Here is a 26,154-nt window from a genome sequence, read left to right as displayed (position 1 = left end):
GTTCAGGAGGGTAATACGGAACGCCGTGCTGGATCCAAAAGGCCTCGTATCACTAGCAGTCGAGATGACAGGCATCTTATCCGCATGGCTGTAACGGATTTCGCAGCCTTGTCTAGATCCCTGAGTCAACAGATGGGGACGTTTGCAATACATCAGTCATCTGGACGAACAGTTCGACGATGCTTGCAGTAGCATCGACTATCAGCTCAGAGACCATGGCTGCGGTTACCCCTGACGCTGCATCACAGACAGGAGCGTCTGCGATGGTGTACTCAACGACCAACCTGGGTGCACGAATGGCAAAACGTCATTTTTTTCGGATGAATCAAGGTTCTATTTACAGCATCATGATGATCACATCCGTGTTTGGCGACATCGCGGTGAACGCACATTGGAAGCGTGTATTCGTCATCGCCATACTGGCGATTCACCTGGCATGATGGTATGGGGTGCCACTTGTTACAGGACTCGGTCACCTCTTGTTCGCATTGACGGCACGTTGAACAGTGGACGTTACGTTTCAGATGTGTTACGACCCGTGGCTCTACCCTTCATTTGATCCCTGCCAAACCCTACATTTCAGCAGGATAATGCACGACCGCATGTTGCAGGTCCTGTACGGGCCTTTCTGGATACAGAAAATGTTCGACTGCTGCCCTGGCCAGCACATTCTCCAGATCTCTCACCAATTGAAAACGTCTGGTCAATGGTGGCCGAGCAATTGGCTCGTCGCCGGCCGCGGTGGCCGTGCGGTTCTCGGCGCTGCAGTCCGGAACCGCGGGACTGCTACGGTCGCAGGTTCGAATCCTGCCTCGGGCATGGATGTGTGTGATGTCCTTAGGTTGTTAGGTTTAAGTAGTTCTAAGTTCTAGGGGACTGATGACCTAAGATGTTAAGTCCCACAGTGCTCAGAGCCATTTGAACCATTTTTGAACTGGCTCGTCACGTCACAATACGCCAGTCGCTACTGTTGATGAACTGTGGTATCGCGTTGAAGCTGTACCTGTTCACGATATCCAAGCTCTGTTTGACTCACTGCCCTGGCGTATCAAGGCCGTTATTACGGCCAGAGGTGGTTGTTCTGGGTACTGATTTCTCATTATCTATGCACCCAAATTGCGTGAAAATGAAATCACATGTCAATTCTAGCATAATACATTTGTCCAATGAATACCCGTTTATCATTTCTTCTTGGTGTAGCAATTTTAATGGCCAGTAGTGTATTTATGAAGAATTTCATTTTGCTAGTTTGTACTTTGCCTCTAATTATCTGAGTCATGTCAGATTAGGCTCATAGCAAGCCTGATATACGATCTTTTTTCTGTGGGGACCACTTTGTTCGATATTATGCTTCCAACACTCTTCGGGGATGCTTCTGCTTGTCTCATCTGCTCATTTATACCTCTGTCCTACGTTGCATTCTCCTTTATCAAGCTTTCTAGTTACTTTAATTTTCCCTCTTTCTCAGTCATTTTCCGTCAGTTGTTATTGCAGATATGACCCTCTCCTTTTTCGAAGCCGTGATCGTCATTTGACACGCTAAATTTCATCTCAAATTCTTTTAACATTCGTTGTCATACATGCAAGTGCCTCTGCACTTCCGTCTAAAATATATTCTTGTTATTGGCTTTGTTTCTTTATTCAGTTTTACGTGTTATATTTTGTGTTCTATTTTGTAATGCTGAGTAATCCGTCTGAAAATCCACTCAACTAAACTAGCCGTATGTGTTGTGAAGATCAAGTGAACGTGTCAAATAGCGTCGACTGTCATTATCTCGGCGAAGAGCTACGAAGTTTTAGTCTCGCAGTCAACTGAATTCGTGCAGAGTCGCTGAGTATGTAGTGTAGGTCCGTTGCGGTGTCTCTTACCTTCTCCCCGACACTACGTCCTTGCAGACGTCTTTGACTGGTCTGACTTGATGTGATACTAGTTGAGATCCAGCCTCACTTATTATTCTGTGATGAACATCGATTTATTCTCGAATGCGTGATTAATACATAGAACAAAAAATTACCTTTATTACTTCGCTACCATGTTCCCCAGCCTCGAGTCAAAGATATCCTTTTACAATCATGTGTCAGATTCATAACATTGCCACTTATTAATGGTGCCTCGGATTCTTACATATGTTACGGTATTTAACACATATAACACAGTCCATATATGATAAATTTCATAGGCCTCCTCAGGACGAGAGCATAATGAGCTATAAATTAATGTTGCACTCCAGCACAAAACAGTAATGAGTTCACGTTTCAATTATTAACTGTAATGACACATTTTCTTTTAATATGTAGATCACTTTTGTAATGCTAACGAGTTTTCATAATGTCAGCTTTGATCATCTGTAATCACTCATAACAATGTCATTTAACAGATTTATACAGCTCTGTATATTACTTTTAATTGTAGTATCAAGTATAATTTATGTATGACTTAATAGGCATTATCACACTATATCTATTGCGACTGTAATCGTAAGTGTTGGTTGTGTAGTGTACAACTAACTATGCTTGATTATAATTCTGAAAGCTGGAATAGACTATCCTGGATTATAGCTTACCTCCTCATTTGAGCGTGAATGAATGGGTAAACCAGGAAAAGCTTCATCGAGGCCTTCAGCAATGACCATTGCAATGTGTGAGGTGTGCTAAAATATACGATTGATTATACAGTTAGTTAAACACAGAAAACATTAAATAAGAATATAGGTTTTCGATGCTGTTTGATTGAGAAGATTATCATTATCAAATGAAGTTGTTAAAATTTTAAATGTTCCTCTTGCAGATGAGTTTCATAGATAAAAATGTCTTGTCTGGTGAGTACATTGTTTAACGGTATCTGACAGTATAGTTCTTTGAAAAAAAAATTAAAATTTACGGGTCAATGCATAAAAGTTTTTTGTTACTGTATATCGTTTTATGAAGTTCAGTTCCATTGCACATTTTTTAAGGATGTCATCGGTCTTCTGTCATTGGAACGGTGAATTGTAATTGTGGAGTTGGTGATATGGAAGGTTGGAATCTGCATCAGATAATAATGCACTCAAGAATGGCGATCGATATGCAGAGCAACATTCCCTCTGGATTGTACAGGAATCTCTGGAATCTTTCCATGTCTGGGTAGCTCCATTATCAGACAGGGAACAGTCGTAATGCAGTATCAAGCATTTGCATATGAAATTTGTTAAACTGAGTCTGTAAGAGATGGGTTAGTTCTGTACAGATTCCATTGTCACTCAATGGATCTGTGGTCCTTAGAGATATGGATTCAGTTTGATTTCCGGATACTGAATGGTTGATGGACAAGTCGACATGTTACATCCGGAATTCATAGATAGCAAAAATCTCAGAGTACAATGCCTTCGTTCGGAATGCGAAAATAATGACTGCTTCAGTCTGAGTTAACGGCCAAAAATTAGAATACACCACTTGTGAAAATTTAATGATCTACAATGACATGACAACACAGTTCAATTCAAGTGAAGCGATTTGACTTCAATATATGACACTGTTTTAGCGTTCTGACTGATCACATAGTTCAAATATCACAAAATTAGCATTTGCATCATATTATGGCATACTAGTACTAAAACAGGATTCATACTAGTCACTTGCATGAAGCTCATACACGTCACTATATGTTCCTGAACATTACTGCACTCAAAATTGCAACACAAAACTGTCCAGTGCAAACACTGAGCAAATGTCTTTAGAAAACAGATGGTCCCACATTCATTATTTATTCACGCACATCATTTGACTATATTACAAATAGACAATAGTACGCTAAACTGCAACAGATATTTGCATGATGTGTAGCTCTAGTTTTGTATGTACGCTCCCATGTCGAAGTCTGCTGACTCTTCTTACAGAGGTAGGTTCCCTTGCAATAAAAAAGGAAACTAAAGAGAACAAATAGCCAAAGAAAAAGGATAGACAACTCACCATGGAATAACTGTCTTTTATTTAATAGACAGATATAGAAGGTAAAGAAAGGAATGATATGTGTCGTAATTTGGTAAGAAGTGCATATGCTGTGTGTAGGTTACGTAGGAACAGGTTACGTACAATCTTCACTGACAGGTAAACCTTAATGTTACTGACTTAAAATTATGTAGAAAATAAAATAAAACTGTAACACCCCTCCCCTCACTTATCCGGTTTTGGTGTGTGTTCACCCCAGGTAATTGACTAACAGATCAACAGAGAGTGCAAAACTGCCGCAATGTCAGATAATGCAAAGAAAGTAATAAGGCCCTGTGACTCCCGATTGAACTGCGGTGGCAGTGTTGACATTAATTGATTCAGAATTGATCCCTTTTAATTAAAAAGGTGCACATTGATGTTATATTCAGCTATTGAACACCAGATGCAAATGTTGAACATAAAATTAATTAAGAAAGTGACTTGGGATTTCAACTACTTGATTGAAAACAGATGCAGTCGATTAGCACAGATTTATTTTAACTCACGACCTTCAATCATCACATTACATGACTCTCCTAACAGGCAGTGGTAATAAATTGCATTTGCATGGAGTAAAGCGTGATAAATCAAAGTAATTCCTGTCGACTAACCCAGGCGTAATGCGAAGTGTGAAAAGAATTCTACAATACACGGCCCATGAAACCCTTATGGAAACTTTGCCGACGTGATCCAACAAATTAATCAGTGGTCGGAGCGGGTGCAATATCACCGAATTCAGCGTGGCAGGGCGACGTCGTTACGTGGACGTCAGCCGACCTCGTGGTGCTGCAAGGCTGAGCTCGTCCATTCACTTCTAGCTATCTTACTCAGTACATAGCTGAACGAAAACTTTCTATCTCCAAGCTCAATCGTTCCGTTTGCTAAGTCCTAAACTGCAGAGATGCTCACTCTCTCTCAGGCAAGCTGAGTAAAGAACGCCACGTCCGCACTCTAGGCAAGCTGGGAACGGAAGACCTCTACGGGGACTTCTCCCAGTCCACTCTTCGCCATCAAAATCACTTACGCCAATTGCAGCGCAAGTCGCATTAATTATGCGTCACTTTCCAGTGCCGACCAATGCCTGCTCTGGGAAGTGAACAAATTCCCACAAAATTTCGCTTCCTCTCAACTTCTGCTAATTAGCTCCTCCCAGGCCACCCATCAAGGTTAGCGTCTGCACAAAACATCAATTTTTCCGGAATTCTGACTCCCAGGAGAGTACTTCAAATTCCTTGGTCCTACGTTCCCATCGGAGGCCGACGTATTTCATTCTGTCGCTCTTCACCTGATTCACTTCAGACTCTGTGGACCGTGAATTCAGCATGAACTTGCTATAGTCAGGAACATGCATATTTTGACCTCTGTTGACCGTTCCACCATAGCTTTGGGCGGCTTTCTCGTGTGTTTCACTGAAAACGGGACGGCAGACATTTATCAACAGGCATACAAGTTCTCCGTCTGCTTCCCCGTGCACCAGCATGGGGTCAACCACCCACTCACTGTCACTCATCTTAAGGCAGCTGGGGCCGCACCCCGTTACCACTTTCTCAGAGCTTTAGCCATCCTAAACTGCCTATTGTCGCTTCCCTTCGGCGCTCCCTGGCCGGCCATGGTCAACTCATTATACTTCCCTGGGATAAACTAGCCTCCAGTAAATCGACACGTTTCCACAAAGTTTTTCATGTCTTGTGAATTACTTTAAAACCGTCACCCGACATCAATTATTCCAATACGTCCATACTATACCCTCTACAAGATGCATTGTGCCTTGTCAGTCATTTTTGTTCAGCCCTACTTTTCGCTCAACGTGAGTTAGGTGATCTTTAATGACTTCATGTAAGGGACATAGTTCCTGCCATCTTACAAAACAAATTCTCTGTAACATTGCTACATGCTCATAAGATTCTATTTACATGCTACATATGATAACATAATGATCAGTGGCATTGCGCCACCTGAACTACTGTATATCTGTGTTTGTCAGCTTTGACAGACAGAGAAAGAAAAAAAAAAAGTTGACGCTACCTCAAACCGTTTGCTAAACTTTATTTCTAATGAAAAATGTTGCGCACATAGTGTGTCAGTCTCGTGAATTGTATCACTTCAAATCTTATGGTAGGGGGGGGGGGGTGTACATCCATTTAACTTTGTTACTAGTAGGACAATGTAAAACATACACACCAAGATTCGGTATAGCGACAGTTTATTAAGGCCAGCAGTTGAAAATATCGCTTCAGTTGTAGATTTCTTTTATTATCCCACGACCGGTTTCGGGATTTTATAAACTCATCATCAGGTGTCATATCTGTGCTGTGGCCCCCGTGTACTAGGCACGGTGTGCCACCTACGAGTGCAGGACAGGGAGCACACCGCACCTAGTACACGGGGGCCACAGCACAGATATGACACCTGAAGATCAGTTTATAACAGCCCGAAACCGGTCGTGGGACAATAAAAGAAATCTACAACTGAAGCGGTATTTTCAGTCACTGGTATAATGCTCAGTTGCAGATGTTCTTCCTAATGGATTGTTTGTAATTCCACAAGAACTGGAGTATGAAAGCTGGGTATAAAAGCTGCCACTTTTTATTTTTCGTTTTGTGACTTTGGGTGACATTTCAGCAACATCTTTGTGCCCACGAGGTATTTCTATGTCCTTTTAAATTGTTGGTCGAAGTACTTCTTTCTTCGTTGAGCTTTAGCCGTTAATCTGCTTAGTTCACGAAATAACCTTATAATGCGATTATTCTCAGGATCAAACTTTGAAATTAAGATTTGTCTGATCTTGTTAACCTATAAATATCTTTTCCATCTCTATCCCATAAAGTTGGTAGCTTTGTCAGACAATAATATCAGTAGCTTCCCAAAGAGTGGAATGTAATTGCCGAAAAGTTTGTTAATTATGGAACAAGTGTACAGTTCTATGTACTTTGAAAATAGCTAATAAAATCCAGTTACGTATTTTACATTTTCTCTGGCGCTAGGCAAAGAACCCATAACATTGACATTAACGACTTAATCTTCTTCTGTGAGGATGGAGTGCAAAAATCCCCTAACGCCATGGTTCGAACTACTATGCGATCAGTCAGAACGCTAAATCAGTGTCATACCGGGTGATCAAAAAGTCAGAATAAATTTGAAAACTGAAGAAATCACAGAATAATGTAGATACAGAGATACAAATTGACACACATGCTTGGAATGACATGGGGTTTTATTAGAACCAAAAAAATACAAAAGTTCACAAAATGTCCGACAGATGGCACTTCATCTTATCACAATAGCAATAATTAGCATAACAAAGTAAGACAAAGCAAATATGATGTTCTTTACAGGAAATGCTCAATATGTCCACCATCATTCCTCAACAATAGCTGTAGTCGAGGAATAATGTTGTGAACAGCACTGTAAAGCATGACCGGAGTTATGGTGAGGCATTGGCGTCGGATGTTGTCTTTCGGCATCCCTAGAGATGTCGGTCGATCATGATACACTTGCGACTTCAGGTAACCTCAAAGTCAATAATCGCACGGACTGAGGTCTGGGGACCTGGGAGGCCAAGCATGACGAAAGTGACGGCTGAGCACACGATCATCACCAAACGATGCTCGAAAGAGATCTTTCACGCGTCTAGCAATATGGGGTGGAGCGCCATCCTGCATAAACATCGTACGTTCCAGCAGGTGTTTATCAGCCAGGCTGGGGATGATGCGATTTTGTAACATATCGTAACATATCGGCGTACCTCTCACCCGTCACGGTAGCCGTTACAAAACCAGAATCACGCATTTCCTTGAAGAAAAAAGGCCCGATAACGGTGATGTGGTGAATACAACCCATAACGTGACTTTCTCGTCGTGTAATGGAGTTTCCACGACAGTTCTAGGATTTTCGGTAGCCCAAATTGTGCAGTTGTGGGCGCTGACAGACCCCCAGAGCGTGAAATGAGCTTCGTCGGTCCACAACACGTTACTCAACCAATCGCCATCTTCCGCCATCTTTTGAAACGCCCACACCGCAAATGCCCTCCGCTTCACTAACTCGCCAAGTAACAGTTCATGATGCCGATGGATTTTGTACGGATAGCATCGGAGGCTACGCCTCAGTGGCAACCAAACAGTAGTGTATGGAATGCCGGTGCGACGTGCGATGCACGAGCGCTGAATTCCCCGTGCATAGACGAACCCGCTACAGTCTCCATTTCTTCCTGAACTGTCTCAGCAGCACTACACCTTGTGCTCGGTCGGCCACTACGGGGTCTATCGTCTAAACAACCCGTGGCTTCGAACTTCGAAATCATTCTCGCCACAGCTGCATTTGTCAACGGACCTTTACCTGTTCGAATCCCCTTCCTATGGCCATAGGATTGTAATGCTCAACTAGCACATTCCCCATTCTAATAATACAGCTTCACTAAAAGCGCCTTTTCAGGTAACGTCAACATGCTGCGACTACTGGCGCGTCTGATTCTCTCTCACATTACAGCTCCATTTATACACGATTGTCATGCGCAGTCACTGACGTTTTGCTGTCCAGCGCCATCTGCCGGACATTTTGTGAACTTCGTTTTTTTTTGTTCTAACAAAACCCCATGTCATTCCAAGCATGTGTGTCAATTTTTGCCTCTCTATCTATATTATTGCGTGGTTTATTAAGTTTTCAAATTTATACTGACTTTTTGATTACCCGGTATACTGAAGTCAAATCGCTTGGCTTGAATTGAACTGTGTTGTCATGTCATTGTAGATCATTAAATTTTCACAAGTGGTGCATTCTAATTTTTGGATGTTAACTCAGACTGAAGCAGTTATTATTTTCGCATTTCGGACGAAGGCACTGTACTCTGAGATTTTTCACCCAACTGAAATTTCCGCAGTAGATGCTGCACGATTCTCTGGAGATTTGGTATGTGACAATATCTTCCAATCTTCTTTGTGTACAGAAAGATTTCACAAAGACTCTATACTATACAGGGTATCCCATTTTTCTTGACCACCCTAAGAAACTGTTTGTCCAGATGCAAATTACAAAACGTTTCAAGCAAACGTTCTTTAGCCGTCAGGGGGACATCAATCAGCATGATTGCCTTCGTTGTAGCTTTGTTTTTTACAAAGATGTGAACAGTGTTAAGATTTTTTTAAATGGCACGCTGCATTTTTTATTCGGTAATTCATTTCCTCTCCTAAGGACCTGTTCAAAAATTTATCACAGTCTACCATTTACTGAAACACAACGTTATTAATTACATAACACAATATTGATGTTGATGTTCCGAGCGCTTAGTGCAGGTACTCGGGGTAATGGAATACGTCCACGTGCTGACATTGACAGAGGACAAATGTAAACCATCATTCCGTCAACCATCGTCAGTTGAAGAGTTGTGTGAGTAGAATGTACACCAACGAAGAGAAGGTAGAAATGCTACTCATCTGTGGGGGATGGAAGTTATCAGAACAGTATTTGCAACACCGTTTTCTTATGTACAGGTCCTTTTAAATACTGTTGTGTAGAGTAGGCATACAGTAAAGGCTGTCCTTCCTACAAACTGCATCGACATAACGTTTCTTTTATTGTTGTTGTTGAAGGTAGGCGAAATGCTACGCAGGCAGCGGAGCTGTACAGAGAGCGATATCCTGACAAGAACCCACCTTCCCGACGGATGTTTTCTCGTCTTGTTGCGATGCTTCAGGAAACGGGAAGTTTCAACCCACGACAACGCAATCGTCGTAGGACTCGCACAGACGAAGCTGCCGAAGTTACTGTCCTCGCTTACGTTGCTATGAATCCACATGTGAGCACACGACAGCCTGAACACGATTCCTAAAACTAGTGTATATCCTATTCTTACACGTCACCGGTTCCATCCTTACTATGTACACCTACATCAAGAATTGCATGGGAATGATTTCCAGAATCGTGTACAGTTCTGTCAGTGGCCACAGCAGCAAATCCTCGGCAGCCCGAACTTCTTCTCCAATATTCTATTTACCGATGAATTTTTCTTCTCAAACAAAGGACAGGTAAATGCAAGGAACTTGCATTATTGGTCCAGCGACAACGCACGATGGTTTAAAGAGGTGGAACATCAGTGTCAATGGAGCGTTAAATTCTGGTGTGGGATGCTTGGTACTACATTTATTGGCCCTTATTTCATCAGTGGTAGTCTAAACGGCAGAGCGTATGCCAACTTCCTCAGATGAATTCTTCCTCCTCTTCTGGATGAAGTGCCGCTAAGAACCAGAATGCTTGTGTGGTTCAACACGATGGATGTCCAGCACATAATGCCTTGCGTGCACGCCGTGTTCTGAACCGAAGGTATCCTGCCAGATGTTTTGGTCGACGAGTAACAGTTACTATGCCTTCTAGGTCTCCTGATTAAATCCTCTGTATTTTTTATTTGGGGATGCATTAAAGACGTTGTCTATCGCGATATTCCAACAACTCCATTTGACATGCATGAACCTATCGTGCTTGCTTGTAATTCTCTTCAGCAGACAACACTGGAAGCAGTAAATAATTCTTTCATTCAACGAGAGCATTAGTGTATCGGTGTCCAGGGTCACCACTTTGAGCACCTTTGAATCTTCTACTCCTGGGCAGTGGTACAGGAGGGTCAAAGTCAATTTTGTGTTATGTTTTACTTGGTTTTCATCTGTTTTCTGACAACTCCAGCAAGTGGACAAGTTTGTGATCCCGGGCTCAAAGTCAATGTTGTGTTATGTACTTAATGACGTTGTGTTTCAGTGAATGGTAGACTGTGATACATTTTTGAATACGTCTTTAGGAGAGGAAATGAACTACCAATAAAAAATACAGGGTGCCATTTAAAAAAGTCATACCACTGTTCATATCTTTGTAAAACACAAAGCTACAACGAAGGCAATCATACTGATTGATGTCCCCCTGATGGCTAAAGAACATCTGCTTGAAACATTTGCATCTGGACAAACAGTTATTTAGGGTGGTCAAGATAAATGGGACACCCTATATATATATATATATAGGTATGTTAAAAGTTAATTTGGTATATATATATATACACCAAATTAACTTTTAACATACTTATCCGGAATGCAAACACACCAATGTTCTGTATGATGACTCCTCCAGTGAAATAATGCATCACTGTGCAATCTTTGGTTTGCAGCTTGTTTGAATTTATTGGATGATACCATTCCACTGTGGTTCTGCCATGTTCTTACACAATCTGAGATAGTATCTACGTTTCTGATTATCCTACATAACCAAAAATTTGGACTCTGATGTCTGTTCCTCATCCCAAGTAGTGTCTTTCAATCCTTTTATGAGTCTTGACAATGCATCTGCAATGATATTTTCCTTGCCGTGCACATATGTGATGTTGAAACGATATCCTTGCAAAATAAGTATCTACCTGGCTGAGTGTGGATGAAGAAATTTACAGGCACACAGAAAGCTCAGTGCTTCGTGATCATAGAATACTTTGGTATAATGTAAGATAATAATGAAACTTACTAAATTGTCATAGAACTGTCAGTGCTTCATGCTCTGTAGTAGTGTACAGACGTTCACAGTTCGCAAGAGGTCAGCTGGCTAATGCTATGCACACAAGTGATCCATTAACTAATTGAACCTGGAGCAGGAATGATCCTAATCCATATGATGACACATCAATCATTACTCCAAAATGTAGCGCCATATCTGGGTGGTGTAATATTTGCACATTAACTCAGGCAGTTTTGATTTTGTCAAATGCCAACTGACAATCATGAGTCTACATCTACATCCATTGCCATGACAATTTTTTCTTCAAGTTCAACTACCGTATGTCTCAGAGTTTAAGGCTTGAGTGGGAACAAGGTAGAGCACAGCTAATCCCAAAAATCCTTTTAATTTATTTCTATACGGCATTGATCTTTTTAGCTGGCAAAATGCCATAAGGAAAAATTAACCGATCCATGAAGTTAATCTCTATGAGTGCAAACTCTGACTTGTTTAAGTTGGTAGCAACATATGGATATTTTGCAGTGTGTGTTAAGACAACTGACGTTACTGCCAAGTTTGGGTTGCAATTAACTTCTCATCTGTTAATAGCATTACTAAATCACATAACTCATGACCCATGACCGTGTCTAGTGCAGAAATAAAGACACCAGAGCTAACATTAAGGCTGAACGGTAAATCAGTAAAATGTTAACTGCACCCTGAGTGGATAAATGCAGTGTATTTTCTTTAGTCCAAATGTAAAAGTTCTTGCGAAATGTACTTGTAAAAATTTTAACACCACGCAATTTTTGAATGAGCTCTTCAATGTTTGGAGATCTTGTCCTCACAGGAATAATGACTATATTTGTATCCCTCAAACACTTCGGTCTAATTTTGTACCATCAGTAATGGACTACAATACTGACTATCTGATGGGTCTGTGATGCTCTAGATAAGCATTCGCTTGATTTCAGAGTTGGTGGCAGATCTTAGCGCCCTGGGGATGGAGTAGTAACTGTGACAGTAAGTTTTGTGCGGTGTCACAGTTAGAAGGCGTCCTTTTATTACACATGGATTGTTATCGAATCCAGTAGCATAATCCTGTAGTAATTGTTGTATCTACATATCTACGTATACACTCCGCTAGCCACCTAGCGATGTGTGGTGGAGGGCACAATTCGCGCCAATGTCATATTTCCCCTCCCCTACCCCCCCCCCCTCCCCCCTGTTCCACTGGCGGATCGCGAGAGGGAAAAACGCCTGTCTGAACGCCTCAGTACGAGCTCTAACTTCTCTTATCTTTGAATGGTGATCATTACGCGATTTGAAAGTTGCTGGTAATAATATATGGTCTACATCCTCGGCGAAGATCGGATTTCGGAATTTAGTGAGCACCCCCTTCCGTTTAGCGCGTCGTCTATCTGCAAGTGTGTCCCACTTCAAACTTTCTATGAGATTTGTAACGCTCTCGCAATGGCTAAATGTAGCAGTCACGAATCTTGCCGCTCTTCTTTGGACCTTCTCAATCCTTTGAATCAGACCGAAATGGTAACGGTCCCATACAGACGAAAAATACTCTAAGACTGGACGAACTAACGAACTGTAAGCTATATTTGTAGCATAGTCAACATATAATCTTACGGGGATACCGTCTGGGCCAGATGCCTTCCTGGCGTCTAAGGATCCTAACTGTTTTACAATCCCAGATACACTAAACACTACGTCAGCCATCCTTGCGTTTGTTCGATAATTAATGGGGCTGCAGTCCTCTACACTAAACAAGTTTTCGAAAGCTAGGTTTAGAATTTCGGCCTTCTGTTTATCATGATCCGTTACAATACCCGTACTGTCAGCAAGAGAAGGTATTGAATTACTTGTAGCGTTCATAGATTTTACGCACGACCAAAATTTTTTGGAGTTATTTTTAGAATCTGCAGATAAAATATTGCTTTCAAATTCATTAAATGAATCTCTCATTGACCTTTGGACAGCTGTTTTCATTTCGCATAACTTCTGTTTGTCAGCGGAGCAGTGATTACGTTTAAAATTCTCTGCTTTCTCAGCAACTTCCTAATATGTTTGTTGTACCAAGGTGGATATTTTTGCTAGGCACATACTTCCCTAGCACTTGGTGAACAATACTTTTAAATTCCTAATGTTGTTCTGGCACTACGACATTCGATTTAGCAGCTTTTTTGCTCACGTACACTCAAAACAGAAACACTAGCAGGTCCTTCTTCTATCTGTCACGAGTCATCATTTTAATCATGATTCCTTGACAGTAGAATCCATGTAATTTGTCATTTTGAACTAAGTGTTACGGGAGCTCAATCTTTCGTTAACATCACTTTACTGGAGGCAAAGTCTATTATTTCATTCATCTCTCTTAGTGAATCATGTCCTATAATCAAGCCTACCACAGTGGTTGGGAAGGGAATGAGACAGGGTTGTAGCCTCTCCCCGATGCTATTCAATCTGTATATTGAGCAAGCAGTAAAGGAAACAAAAGAAAAGTTCGGAGTAGGTATTAAAATCCATGGATAAGAAATAAAAATTTTGATGTTCGCCGATGACATTGTAATTCTGTAAGAGACAGCGAAGGACTTGGAAGAGCAGTTGAACGGAATGGACAGTGTCTTGAAAGGAGGGTATAAGATGAACATCAACAAAAGCAAAACGAGGATAATGGAATGTAGTCGAATTAAGTCGGGTGATGCTGAGGGAATTAGATTAGGAAATGAGACACTTAAAGTAGTAATGGAGTATTGCTATTTGGGGAGCAAAATAAATGATGATGGTCGAAGTAGAGAGGATATAAAAGGTAGACTGGCAATGGTAAGGAAAGCGTTTCGGAAGAAGAGAAATTTGTTAACATCGAGTATTGATTTAAGTGTCAGGAAGTCGTTTCTGTAAGTATTTGTATGGAGTGTAGCCATGTATGGAAGTGAAACGTGGACGATATATAGTTTAGACAAGAAGAGAATAGAAGCTTTCGAAATGTGTGCTACAGAAGAATGCTGAAGATTAGATGGGTAGATCACGTAACTAATGAGGAGGTATTGAATAGAATTGGTGAGAAGAGGAGTTTGTGGCACAACTTGAAGAAGGGATCGCTTGGTAGGGCGTATTCTGAGGCATCAAGGGATCACCAATTTAGTATTGGAGGGCAGCGTGGAGGGTAAAAACCGTAGAGGCAGACAAAGAGATGAATACACTAAGCAGATTCAGAAGGATGTAGGCTGCAGTAGGTACTGGGAGATGAAGCAGCTTGCACAGGATAGAGTAGCATGGAGAGCTGCATCAAACCAGTCTCAGGACTGAAGACCACAACAACACAACAACCACAAGATTTGGTACTGCTTGGTAAGTGCATTCATCACTCAATTACTGAAAACAATGTTAACAATTTGTCTATAATTTAATGCAAAAGAGCATCCTCCGACAGCACCTAGTATCGCACAGGTTTCCAAGGGAAAGGTCAGCAACTTTGCTCGTTCCTGAAGTCTCTTGCAAAGAGCCATGAATACATCTTCAGCTACATACAAACTCCGCAAGCCACCGTATGGTGTACGGTGAAGGGTGCTGCGTACTGTTACTAGCTGTTTCCCTTCCTGTTCCACTCACAGATAGAAAGAGGGAAAAACTACTGTACATATGGCTCCACATGAGCTCCAATTTCTCTTATCTTCGTAGCCCTCAAGCTAAATGTATGTTGGTGGCAGTAAGGTTTGACGCAGTCAGCTTCAAATGCTGGTTCTCTAAAGTTTCTGAAAAGTGTTCCTCGAAGAGAACGCTGCCTTCCCTCCAGGGTATTCCATTTGAGCTCCCAAAGCATCTCTGTGGTGCTGGAACCTATTGGTAATAAATTTACCATTGTGACTCTTCAAGGCTTTCCCGACGGATCTGTTACGAATACACTTCTCGGTTTCTCAGCGAATTGTATTGTGTAAATCCTCCAATATTTCATCGATGCAATTGCTCGGCATCTTCAGGTGATGATAGTTGGTGCTGTCTCTGCTGCAAGACGTGTCTTGCAACAGTGATAGCAACAGCTACCACCACCTGAAGATGTCGAGCAGTTTCATCGATGAAATATTGTGTGATTTACACAATACGATCCAGTAGCAAACGTGAGAAGTGCATTTTCAAATCTGTCGCTCTACCTCTGAATCGATTCGATGTCTTTTTTTAATCAGACCTGGTGCGGATCCCAAACACACAAGCAGTACCAGAATGAGATTTTCACTCTGCAGCGGAGTGTGCGCTGATATGAAACTTCCTGGCAGGTTAAAACTGTGTGCTCTACCGAGACTCGAACTCGGGACCTTTGCCTTTCGCGGGCAAGTGCTCTACCAACTGAGCTACCGAAGCACGACTCACGGCCGGTACTCACAGCTTTACTTCTGCCAGGAGAGCTTCTGTAAAGTTTGGAAGGTAGGAGACGAGGTACTGGCAGAAGTAAAGGTGTGAGTACCGGGCGTGAGTCGTGCTTCGGTAGCTCAGTTGGTAGAGCACTTGCCCGCGAAAGGCAAAGGTCCCGAGTTCGAGTCTCGGTCGGGCACACAGTTTTAATCTGCCAGGAAGTTTCACACAAGCAGTACTCACGAATAGGTCGCACTAGCGTCTTCTTTACAGATGAACCACATTTTCCTAAAATTCTCACAATAAACTGAAGTCAACAGTTCTCCAACCTTCGGCAGTCCTCACACACTAATTCCATTTCGTATTCCTTTGCAGCGTTAAGCCCAGATATTTAAACTATGTGACTGTATCAGGCAGGACACAACTTCTGCTGTATCCGAACATTACAGGTTTGTTTTTCCCACTCATCCACATTTAGAGCTAACTGCCGTTCGTCATACCAATTAGATATTTTGTCTAACAAGGGGAGGCCGCCAATTGTGAAATTCAGATTCAATTCATACTGCGCATGATAAAAGCTCATGGCCAGAGGTGTAATGTGGCAAAGCACCAAGATGCACTTCTCTGCCGTTGTCGAGAAAATAGACAGTTAAAATAAACCGTTGCAATGAAATACTCTCAACGATTAATAATTATCGACAGCGTCGTAGCTCAGCGGTAAGCGCTCGTGTTCGTAATCCGAAGGTCGCCGGATCGAATCTCGCGCCATGCATTTTTTTTAGTATTTGTTTTTTGTTATTCAAATGTGTCTATACACACACACACACACACACACATACATATATATATATATATATATATATATATATATATATATATATATGTAATTCCCGGCAATCAGTTGCAACAATTATGCATATAATAAGTTGTTGAAGGTCGTTTGTCGTGGAAAAACTGGCGACTTCGAACATCATTATGTTTCCCGCAAACAAAGTTGTATTTCACAAATGTTATTAATTGTCTTCATAATGTTAACCACGTATAGTTAACGGAAGACGTAGAAACGATATTCCGAAACGAATACGTATAGCGTAAGTCAAACGTTCGAATTAGAATAGAGACCCCACGAACACAAATTTGCTGTGGCAGGTATGAAATATAAGCTCCGTTACTCGCTCGTTACACTTGAAGGGCAGATGTTGAATGAGCCGAAACGAGCCGCCGCATAAAAGCGTAGTTGCCTGCTAACTTCGAAAGAAGGTAGATGCGGTCCCTAGCGCAACTTATAACATCGTCGAAAATCAGTGCGGACGTGAGAGCTTTGGTACACCCTGTTAAACAAACGGAAAAATGGAGGCTGTACAATTGGAGAGCTATCCGCCTTTACCAAAATGCATAAGCAATTCATTAATAGTATATATATATATATATATATATATATATATATATATATATATATATATTTGAATTACAAAAACCTAATAATAAAAAAAAATGTTGCATGGCACGAGATTCGATCCGGTGACCTTCCAATTACAAACCCGAGCGCTTACCGCTGCGCCATGACGCTGTATAAAACTATTAACCGTAGAGGACATTTCACCGCAACGGTTTATTTTAACTGTCGATTTTCTCGACAACGGCTGAGAAGTGCATCTTGGTGCTTTGCCACATTACACCTCTGGCCATGAGCTTTTATTATGCGCAGTATGAATCGAATCTGAATTTCACAATTGGCGGCCTCCCCTTGTAAGTCGTCTTGCATCCCCCTACAGACACTAAACTTGGACACCTTCTCGTACAGCACAGTCTCATCACCAATCAACCTCCATTACTGCCGACCCTGTTCAGCAGATAATTTACGTATATAGAAAACAATAGGGGTCTTATCACACTTCGCTGGGGCACTCCTGACGATACCCTTGTCTCAGGTGAGAACGTACTGAGTTCTGTTACTAAGAAGTCTTCAAGCTACTCAGATATGTGGGAACCTTCATTAACAGTCTGCAGTGAGGCAGCGTGTCAAATGCATTCCGGAAATCTAGGTATATGGAATCTGCTTGTTGCCCTCCCTCCACGTTTAAACGGACGGACATATTCAGCGATCCATGTAAACGTCTTCCATTGTAATTAGAAGATGTTCCTCCGTCGGTCCGTCAGGTGATGTGATACCAACATGGCGACACACAGCCGCCCAGCGGAAGCCTCCAGATGCTGATGTATCCGCAGAGGTGGATTGGTCGAGGTGGTCTAGTTCCCTGGTCAGCTCGTTCACCACATCTTGCCCCTCCAGATTGTAAATACGTGGGCATGTGAGGAAACTTGCAGACCGTATAACAAATTTTACATTTTTCAGGAGAGCGAAGAAATGTAATAAATGGTTGCATAACATCTTGCCGTCAATATGACACTGTACTAACTTATCTTTCAGCTTATCTAATATGTATTTACTGTATAGAAGAGCCAAAGAAACTAGTATACGTGAGTAATATCGTGTAGGGCCCCAGCGAGCACGCAAAAGTTCCGTAAAACGATGTGGCGTGGACTCCAGTAATGTCTGAGGTAGTGCCTGAGGGAACTGAAACTATGAATCCTGCAGGGCTGTCCAGACATCCGTAACAATAGAAGGGTGTGGAGATTTCATCTGATCAGCAGGTTACAAGGCATCCTGAATATGTCCAATAATGTTCATGCCTGGGGAGTTTGGTGGTCAGCACAAGTGTTCAAGCTCATAAGTGTTCCTGAAGTCACTCCGTAGCAATTCTGAACATGTGGGGCTTCGCATTGTAATGCAGGAATTTCACAAGTGCATCTGGAAGCACAATGGACGTGAATGGATGCAGGTGAGCAGACAAGATGCTTACGTATGTATCACCTGTCAGAGTCGTATCTAGACGTATAAGGGGTCCCATATCACTCCAACTGCACACACCCCACACCATTACACAGCCTCCACCAGCTTGAATAGTCCCCTGCTGATACACAGGGTCGATGGATCCGTGAGGTTGTCTCCATACTCGTACACGTACATCCGCTCGATACAATTTTAAACGAGACTTGTCCGTCCAGGCAACAGGTTTCTAGTCATCAACAGTCGGATGTCGGTGTTGACGGGCCCAGGCGAGGCGTAAAGCTTTGTGTCGTGCCGTCATCAAGGGTACAAGAGTCGGCCTTAGGCTACGAAAACCCATAGCGATGATGTTTCGTTCAATGGTTCGGACGCTGACACTCTCTAATGGCCCAGCATTGAAATGTGCAGCAATTTGCAGAAGGGTTAGATTTCTGTCACGGTGGACGATTCTCTTCAGTCGTCGTTGGTCCTGTTTTTGCAGGGTCTTTCTCCGGCCGCAGCAGTATCGATGATCTGATGTTTTATCATTTTCCTGGTTTTCACAGAACACTCTTGAAATGGTCGTAAGGGAAAATCCCCACTTCATCGCCATCTCGGACACGCTGTGCCCCGCCGCTCGTGGGCCGACTATAACACCACGTTCAAACTCACTTAAATCTTTATAACCTGCTACTGTAGCAGCAGTAACCGATCTAGCAACTGCGCCAAACACTTGTCATATGCAGGCATCGCCGGTCGCAGCGCCGTATTCTGCCTGTTTACGTACGCTACTGGCCATTAAAATTGCTACATCACGAAGATGTTGTGCTACAGACGGGAAATTTAACCGGCAGGAAGATGCTCTGATATGCAAATGATTAGCTTTTCAGAGCACTCACACAAGGTTGGCGCCGGTGGAGACACCTACAACGTTCTGACATGAGGAAAGTTTCCAACCGATTTCTCATACACAAACAGCAGTTGACCGGCGTTGCCTCGTGAAACGTTGTTGTGATACCTCGTGTAAGGAGGAGAAATGCGTACCATCACGTTTCCGACTTTAATAAAGCTCTGATTGTAGCATGTCTCGAGTGCGGTTTATCGTATCGGGAAATTGCTGCTCGCGTTGGTCGACATCCAATGACTGTTAGCAGAATATGGAATCGGTGGGTTCAGAAGGGTAATACCGAACAGCGTGCTGTATCCCAACGGCCTCGTATCACTAGCAGTCGAGATGACAGGCATCTTATCTGCATGACTAACGGATCGTGCAGCCACGTCTCGATCCCTGAGTCAACAGATAGGGTCGTTTACAAGACAACAACCATCTGCACGAACAGTTCGACGACGTTTGCAGCAGCATGGACTATCAGTTCGGAGACCATGGCTGCGGTTACCCCTGACGCTGCATCACAGGCAGGAGCGCCTGCGATGGTGTACTCAACGACGAACCTGGGTGCACGAATGGCAAAACGTCATTTTTTCGGATGAATCCAGGTTCTGTTTACAGCATCATGATGGTCACATCCGTGTTTGGCGACATCGCGGTGAACGCACATTGGTATTCGTCATCGCCATACTGGCCTATCACCTGACGTGATGATAAGGGGTGCCATTGGTTACGTATCTCTGTCACCTCTTGTTCGCATTGACGGCACTTTGAACACTGGACGTTACATTTTAGATGTGTTACGACCCTTGGCTCTATCCTAAATTCGATCCCTGCGAATCCCTACATTTCAGCAGGATAATGCACGACCGCATGTTGCAGGTCCTGAACGGGCATTTCTGGATACAGAAAATGTTCGACTGCTGCCCTGGCCAGCACATTCTCGAGATCTCTCACCAGCTGAAAACGTCTGGTCAATAGTGGCCGGGCAACTGGCTCGTCACAATACGCCATTCACTACTCTTGATGAACTGTGGTATCGTGTTGAAGCTGCACGGGCAGCTGTACCTGTACACGCCATCCAAGCTCTGTTTGACTCAATGCCCAGGCGTATCAAGGGCGTTATTACGACCAGAGGTGGTTGTTCTGGGTACTGATTTCTCAGGATCTATGAACCCAAATTGCGTGAAAATGTAATCACATGTCAGTTCTAGTATAATATATTTATCCAATGGATACCTGTATATCATCTGCATTTTTTCTTGGTGTGGCAATTTTAATCGCCAGTAGTGTATACCTGTATTGGAATACGCATTCCTATACGAGTTTCTTTGGCTCTTCACTGTACAAACAGCAGCCACGGCTATGTCAAGCTGGTACCCCACCGCTGTCGGGGGGAGTTTCCGGACAAGTCTTCACTCGTCGTTGGGGACCAGCCGGCGCGGTATAGGTTAGGAGAAATTATGGGCGTTATAAATAGGAATACAGAGTGTTCCAAAAAGAATGTCCCGATTTTAAATAGGATTGTTTATTAGGAAGAAGGGCTTAACACCAACAAATTGCATACTAAATTACTCAGAAAAGACAGAAGTTCATAAATGTTCATTATGCCCTCCGTTGGTTGCACGGATGACTCTAGCTGATAGCGGAATTCATCCTAAAATTAGCGTAAGATGTCTTTTGTCACTGAAGCTAAAGCAGCTGATATTCTGGTTGTTAGTTCATCAATGTCACGAGGTAAGGGAGCAACGTAAACATATTGTTTAAGATATCTCCACAGGAAGAAATCACATGGTGTTAAGTGAGGGGACCTAGGAGGCCAAGAGTGTAAAACCTGGTCTTGCGGTCCTATCCAACGTTGAGGCACGGTGGCATAGAGGAAACTGCGCACATTGTTGTGCCAGTGCGGTGGTGCTCCATCTTGCTGACAGATGAAATTGTCATTACCCGTAGACTTGCGAGGGCTCCGCTCGAATGCTTGTCGGATTTGTTCCACTGTATGTTGAGGAACGCTTGGCCGGCCAGGACTTCTGCCTTTACAGAGGCACCCAGTTTCTTCAAGCTGTTTATACCACCGTCGAATGTTCTTTGGTGATGGTGGTTTAGCACGAAATCGAATATGAAGCGCCCGCTGAACTGCGATCACTGATTGAGTACGACTAAATTCAATAACACAATACGCCTTCTGATGCGCGGACGCCATATTGCGTGAGGCTGGCTGTACGCTCCAGGTCCAGCGCTCGTAGCGACATCTAGAGGATTTTTTCTGAAACTCTAGACCATGGCGATTACATCTAGCTCTGTTTCAGTTACCGAGTGACATTAGTCTCAATATTATTACCAGTTAAAATCGGGTCATTCTTTTTGGGACACTCTGTATATCTCATATGTGACTATTATTTTTACCGATTGTCTTTCAATAATTGTTTTCCTACTTTTTATCCCAACATTCCTTGTTGTCATTCACCATTTGTGTGTCAGCCAAGAGACCACCTGCATGAGCGAGCCGTCCTTTAGGCAAGCTGTTAACTGTCTTGCCGCCAGGAAGACACAGCACGCGGTCTCATCGCCTCTTGCTATTACGTATAAACCAGAGAAGCGGCATGTGAGGTTTTCAGGTTTCACCTTACGTCAGTAACTGTTTACTTGGTTTTCGTCCAGGTAGAACATCCCTCCATTTTATTTTATTGCGCCCACTTCTTGGTTTTTCATGCTAGCTACAAATCAGATTTTAATAGTTTTTCATTTAATTTCATCTCACAAATGAATCACTCTAGTATAATTTGTTTAGGACTAATCCACCATATTGGACTGAAATCCGGCTGTTTTATTCAATGATGTACCGTCTTTTACCGGTGTTTTGTTGTGACAGACAACAAAGCTCTAAGGTTTCAGTTAGTTGGTGGATTGATTGATTTAGGGGAGGGGACCAAACAGAGAGGTCATCGGTCCCATAGGATTAGGTAGAGGATGGGGAGGGAAGTCGACCGTGCCCTTTCAAAGAACCTAATCAGGATGGCTGGATGCAGGTTTGAACGTCGTCCTCCCGAATGCGAGTCCAGTATGCCAACCACTGCACCACCTCGTTCGGTAGTATTTTAGTTATAAGAGTACAAATATTTAAAATTTCTCATCTAAACGTTTTCAATGTTGTTGTTGTTGTTGTCGTTGTTGTTGTTGTGGTCTTCAGTCCTGAGATTGGTTTGATGCAGCTCTTCATGCTACTCTATTCTGTGCAAGCTTCTTCATCTCCCAGTACCTACTGCAGCCTACATCCTTCTGGATCTGCTTAGTGTATTCATCTCTTAGTCTCCCTCTACGATTTTTGCCCTCCACGCTGCCCTCCAATACTAAATTGGTGATCCTTGATGTCTCAGAACATGTCCTACCAACCGATCCTTTCTTCTAGTCAAGTTGTGCCACAAGCTGCTCTTCTCCCCAATTCTATTCAATACCTCCTCATTAGTTATGTGATCTACCCATCTAATCTTCAGCATTCTTCTGTAGCACCACATTTCGAAAGCTTCTATTCTCTTCTTGTATAAACTATTTATCGTCCACGTTTCACTTCCATACATGGCTACACTCCATACAAATACTTTCAGTAAGGACTTTGACATTTAAATCTATACTCGATATTGACAAATTTTTCTTCTTCAGAAACGCTTTCCTTGCCATTGCCAGTCTACATTTTATATCCTCTCTACTTCGACCATCATCAGTTATTTTGCTCCCCAAATAGCAAAACTCCTTTACTACTTTAAGTGTCTCATTTCCTAATCTAATTCCCTCAGCATCACCCGATTTAATTCGGCTACATTCCATTATCCTCGTTTTGCTTTTGTTGATGTTCATCTTATACCCTCCTTTCAATAGGCTTTTAAATTTTTTTAAAACTCTTAAAATAATTTTAGGAAATTATCAAATCATTAGGTATTTCACGGTTTTATTCCTTCTGTTTTTTTTTTTGTTATACAGATGTTTCTCCTGAAGATGATGTCATGAAATCGGTAGTGATCTAAAAGTAAAGGACTAAATACAGCTGAATCGATTTATTAATACCCAAGGTAATTACTCACAGCTATCGTTGCCCTACCTAGAAGGTGGTCTGCAGAACATCATTTGATTTGTTTTCATCAACTCTGTAATGATCACAGTGTGACGATGATGATGATGTTTGGTTTGTGGACTGCTCAACTTCGCGGTCATCAGCGCCCCTACAAAGTCCCAATTTTTACGCAGTCCAATTAGCCACTGTCACGAATGATAATGATGGTGATGAAAAGATGAGAACAACACAAACACCCGATCTCCAGTCTGAGAAAATCCCCAAAGCGGCGGGGAATCGAACCCGGGACCCCGTGATCCAGAGGCAGCAACGCTAGCCACTAGACCACGAGCTGTGGACTGACAACAGTCTGTTCATGGTGTGATGTGATTGTTGCAGGTACCACGTGGTCTCAGGAACTTGTGTGGCTGCTCATGAACGACCTGGACTTCGACCAGGCGAAGAAAGTTCCGCTAATCGACAGATTTCCTTTCCTGGAGTAAGTCTAACACCAGACAAACGAGCGTAGCCGAAAATGAAGTGAGTGAATTTCGCTCAGACGTCACCGTGACATTTTCAGGGTGTCGGCGATCATCCCTCAGGCAGTGAAGAAGCCGCCGCACTCGCTGGACGTGGTCGGTGGCATGAAGTCGCCGAGGCTCATCAAGTGCCACCTGCCCGTGGAGCTGCTGCCCAAGCAGATCTGGTCGGTCAAGCCCAAGGTACGACTCATCGGCGTCTACAGCGTGGTTGTAATTAAACACGTTATAACTCGGAAACTAATTGCCGCATGGGTACCAAACTTGGCAGCATTAATGTCAAGAACATGGGGAAGACAAAAAATGCAGAATCAATTCAATTGAAACAATTAATATGCTGCTCCGGTACATCATACCATTACGTACCGGGACCATTACTGCTACAAAGGGGGGTCAATATGGCACCCATCAGAAGAGTCTGAAAGCGCAGGATTGCATTGAGCACAGCCGAACGAAGTTTGTCCGTATGTGTGTTGGCTACCTCTTTTGATATGCTGCGTTTCAGATCAGCACATTTGTGAATGAAATTACAATGAAATTAACACCCTTAGCTGCTTACAGGCGTTGACATACGTCAGCGGGGACAGATGAAAATGTGTGCCCCGACCCTGACTCGAACCCGGGATCTCCTGCTTACATGGCAGACGCTCTATCCATCTGAGCCACCGAGGACACAGAGGATAGCGCGACTGCAGGTATTTATTACCAGCACGCCTCCCGCGAAACCCTTATTCTCAACGTATTGTCCGCACTACATTCGTAGTGCCCCCGCCCATTATATTCAACACTCGCGGCGCGTTGCCGATTCCCGTAAGAGTTCGGGAGATCCCGGGTTCGAGTCCCGGTCGGGGCACACATTTTCATTTGTCCCCGTTGACGTATGTCAACACCTGTAAGCAGCTAAGGGTGTTCATTTCATTGTAATTTCATTCTCACCGGCCACTTGGCCATCTTCTTATTCTGTGCGAATGCACAAACAGTTCCCGAACTCTTACGGGAATCGGCAACACGCCGCGAGTAATGAGTATAATGGGCGGGGGAACTACGAATGTAGTGCGGGACAATACGTTGAGAATGTGGGTTTCGCGGGAGGCGTGTCAGAGATAAATCCCTGCAGTCGCGCTATCCTCTGTGCCCTCGGTGGCTCAGATGGATAGAGCGTCTGCGGAGATCCCGGGTTCGAGTCCCGATCAGAGCACACATTTTGATCTGTCCCCGTTGACGTATGTCAACGTCTGTAAGCAGCTAAGGGTGTTCATTTCATTGTAATTTTCATTCTAACGAGCTGCATGGTCACCGATGGAATCTGTTCTTTCGGACATGTCCGAAAGAACAGATACCATCTTAGTATACATTTGTGAATGTTCCCTGGTAAAGCCTGTCCTTCAGATAGCCCCACAACCAGAAAGAACAGGGAGTGAGATCAGGTGATCGCGCCGACCAAGCATTTGGAAACGATCGGCTGATAATTCTATCGTTTGCAATGTGTTTCTGAGGAGCAGGTGAACTACACGAGCGATGTGCCGTGGGGACCCATCTTGCATTAAAACTGTTGACTTCGATGCGTCTCTCTCCTGTAGGGCTCGTACGACATGCTGGCGAAGCATGTCGCAGTAATGCTGGCCAGTCACACTGCACGTCTTTGGTTCTTGAGCGCCAATCTGTTCAAGAAAGATTGGGCCGAAGACGGACATAGCTGCGAAGCCACACCTGTGACACGTTCACAGTACAGAGTAACTTCATGCACAGTGACTGGAGGTGAAGATCCCCACACTCGGCAATTCTGTGTGTTCACCTCACATGTCAGAGAAAAATGAGCTTCGTCTGTTCATAGGATGGTCCTGGGCCAGCCCTCGTCAACTTCAATCCTTGTGAGAAACTGGAGAGCAAAATCAACGCGTCGTTGTGTGTCCTGAGGTGCAAGCTGCTGTACGATATGGATCCTTTATAGATACCATTTGAGAATGGTTTGAAGCACCTTCCATACAGTGGACCATGGGACGTTCAACTGTCGTGACACATCATGCGCACTGCCTAACAATCGGGAATTGCG

General features: G+C 43.2%; 1 protein-coding gene and 1 non-coding gene across 2 annotated transcripts in view; both read left to right on the top strand.

Annotated features, from left to right (window-relative positions):
- The window catches only part of LOC124716813 (luciferin sulfotransferase-like), an 80,160-nt gene that overhangs the window by 1,019 nt on the left and 52,987 nt on the right, over window positions 1-26,154 (top strand). Inside the window, exons 2-3 of the mRNA XM_047243363.1 lie at window positions 23,962-24,061; window positions 24,143-24,284. Of these exons, the coding sequence (XP_047099319.1) occupies window positions 23,962-24,061; window positions 24,143-24,284 (242 nt within the window). The remainder of the gene's footprint in view (window positions 1-23,961; window positions 24,062-24,142; window positions 24,285-26,154) is intronic.
- Window positions 15,921-15,995, top strand: Trnas-cga. The gene has a single exon. It is a non-coding gene; the product is annotated as a tRNA-Ser (tRNA).

Source organism: Schistocerca piceifrons, chromosome 9, assembly GCF_021461385.2.
Source record: "Schistocerca piceifrons isolate TAMUIC-IGC-003096 chromosome 9, iqSchPice1.1, whole genome shotgun sequence".
NCBI classification, from domain to species: domain Eukaryota; kingdom Metazoa; phylum Arthropoda; class Insecta; order Orthoptera; family Acrididae; genus Schistocerca; species Schistocerca piceifrons.
The sequence above is the reverse complement of the archived record's forward strand: the minus strand, read 5'-3'. Positions and strand labels throughout refer to the sequence as shown.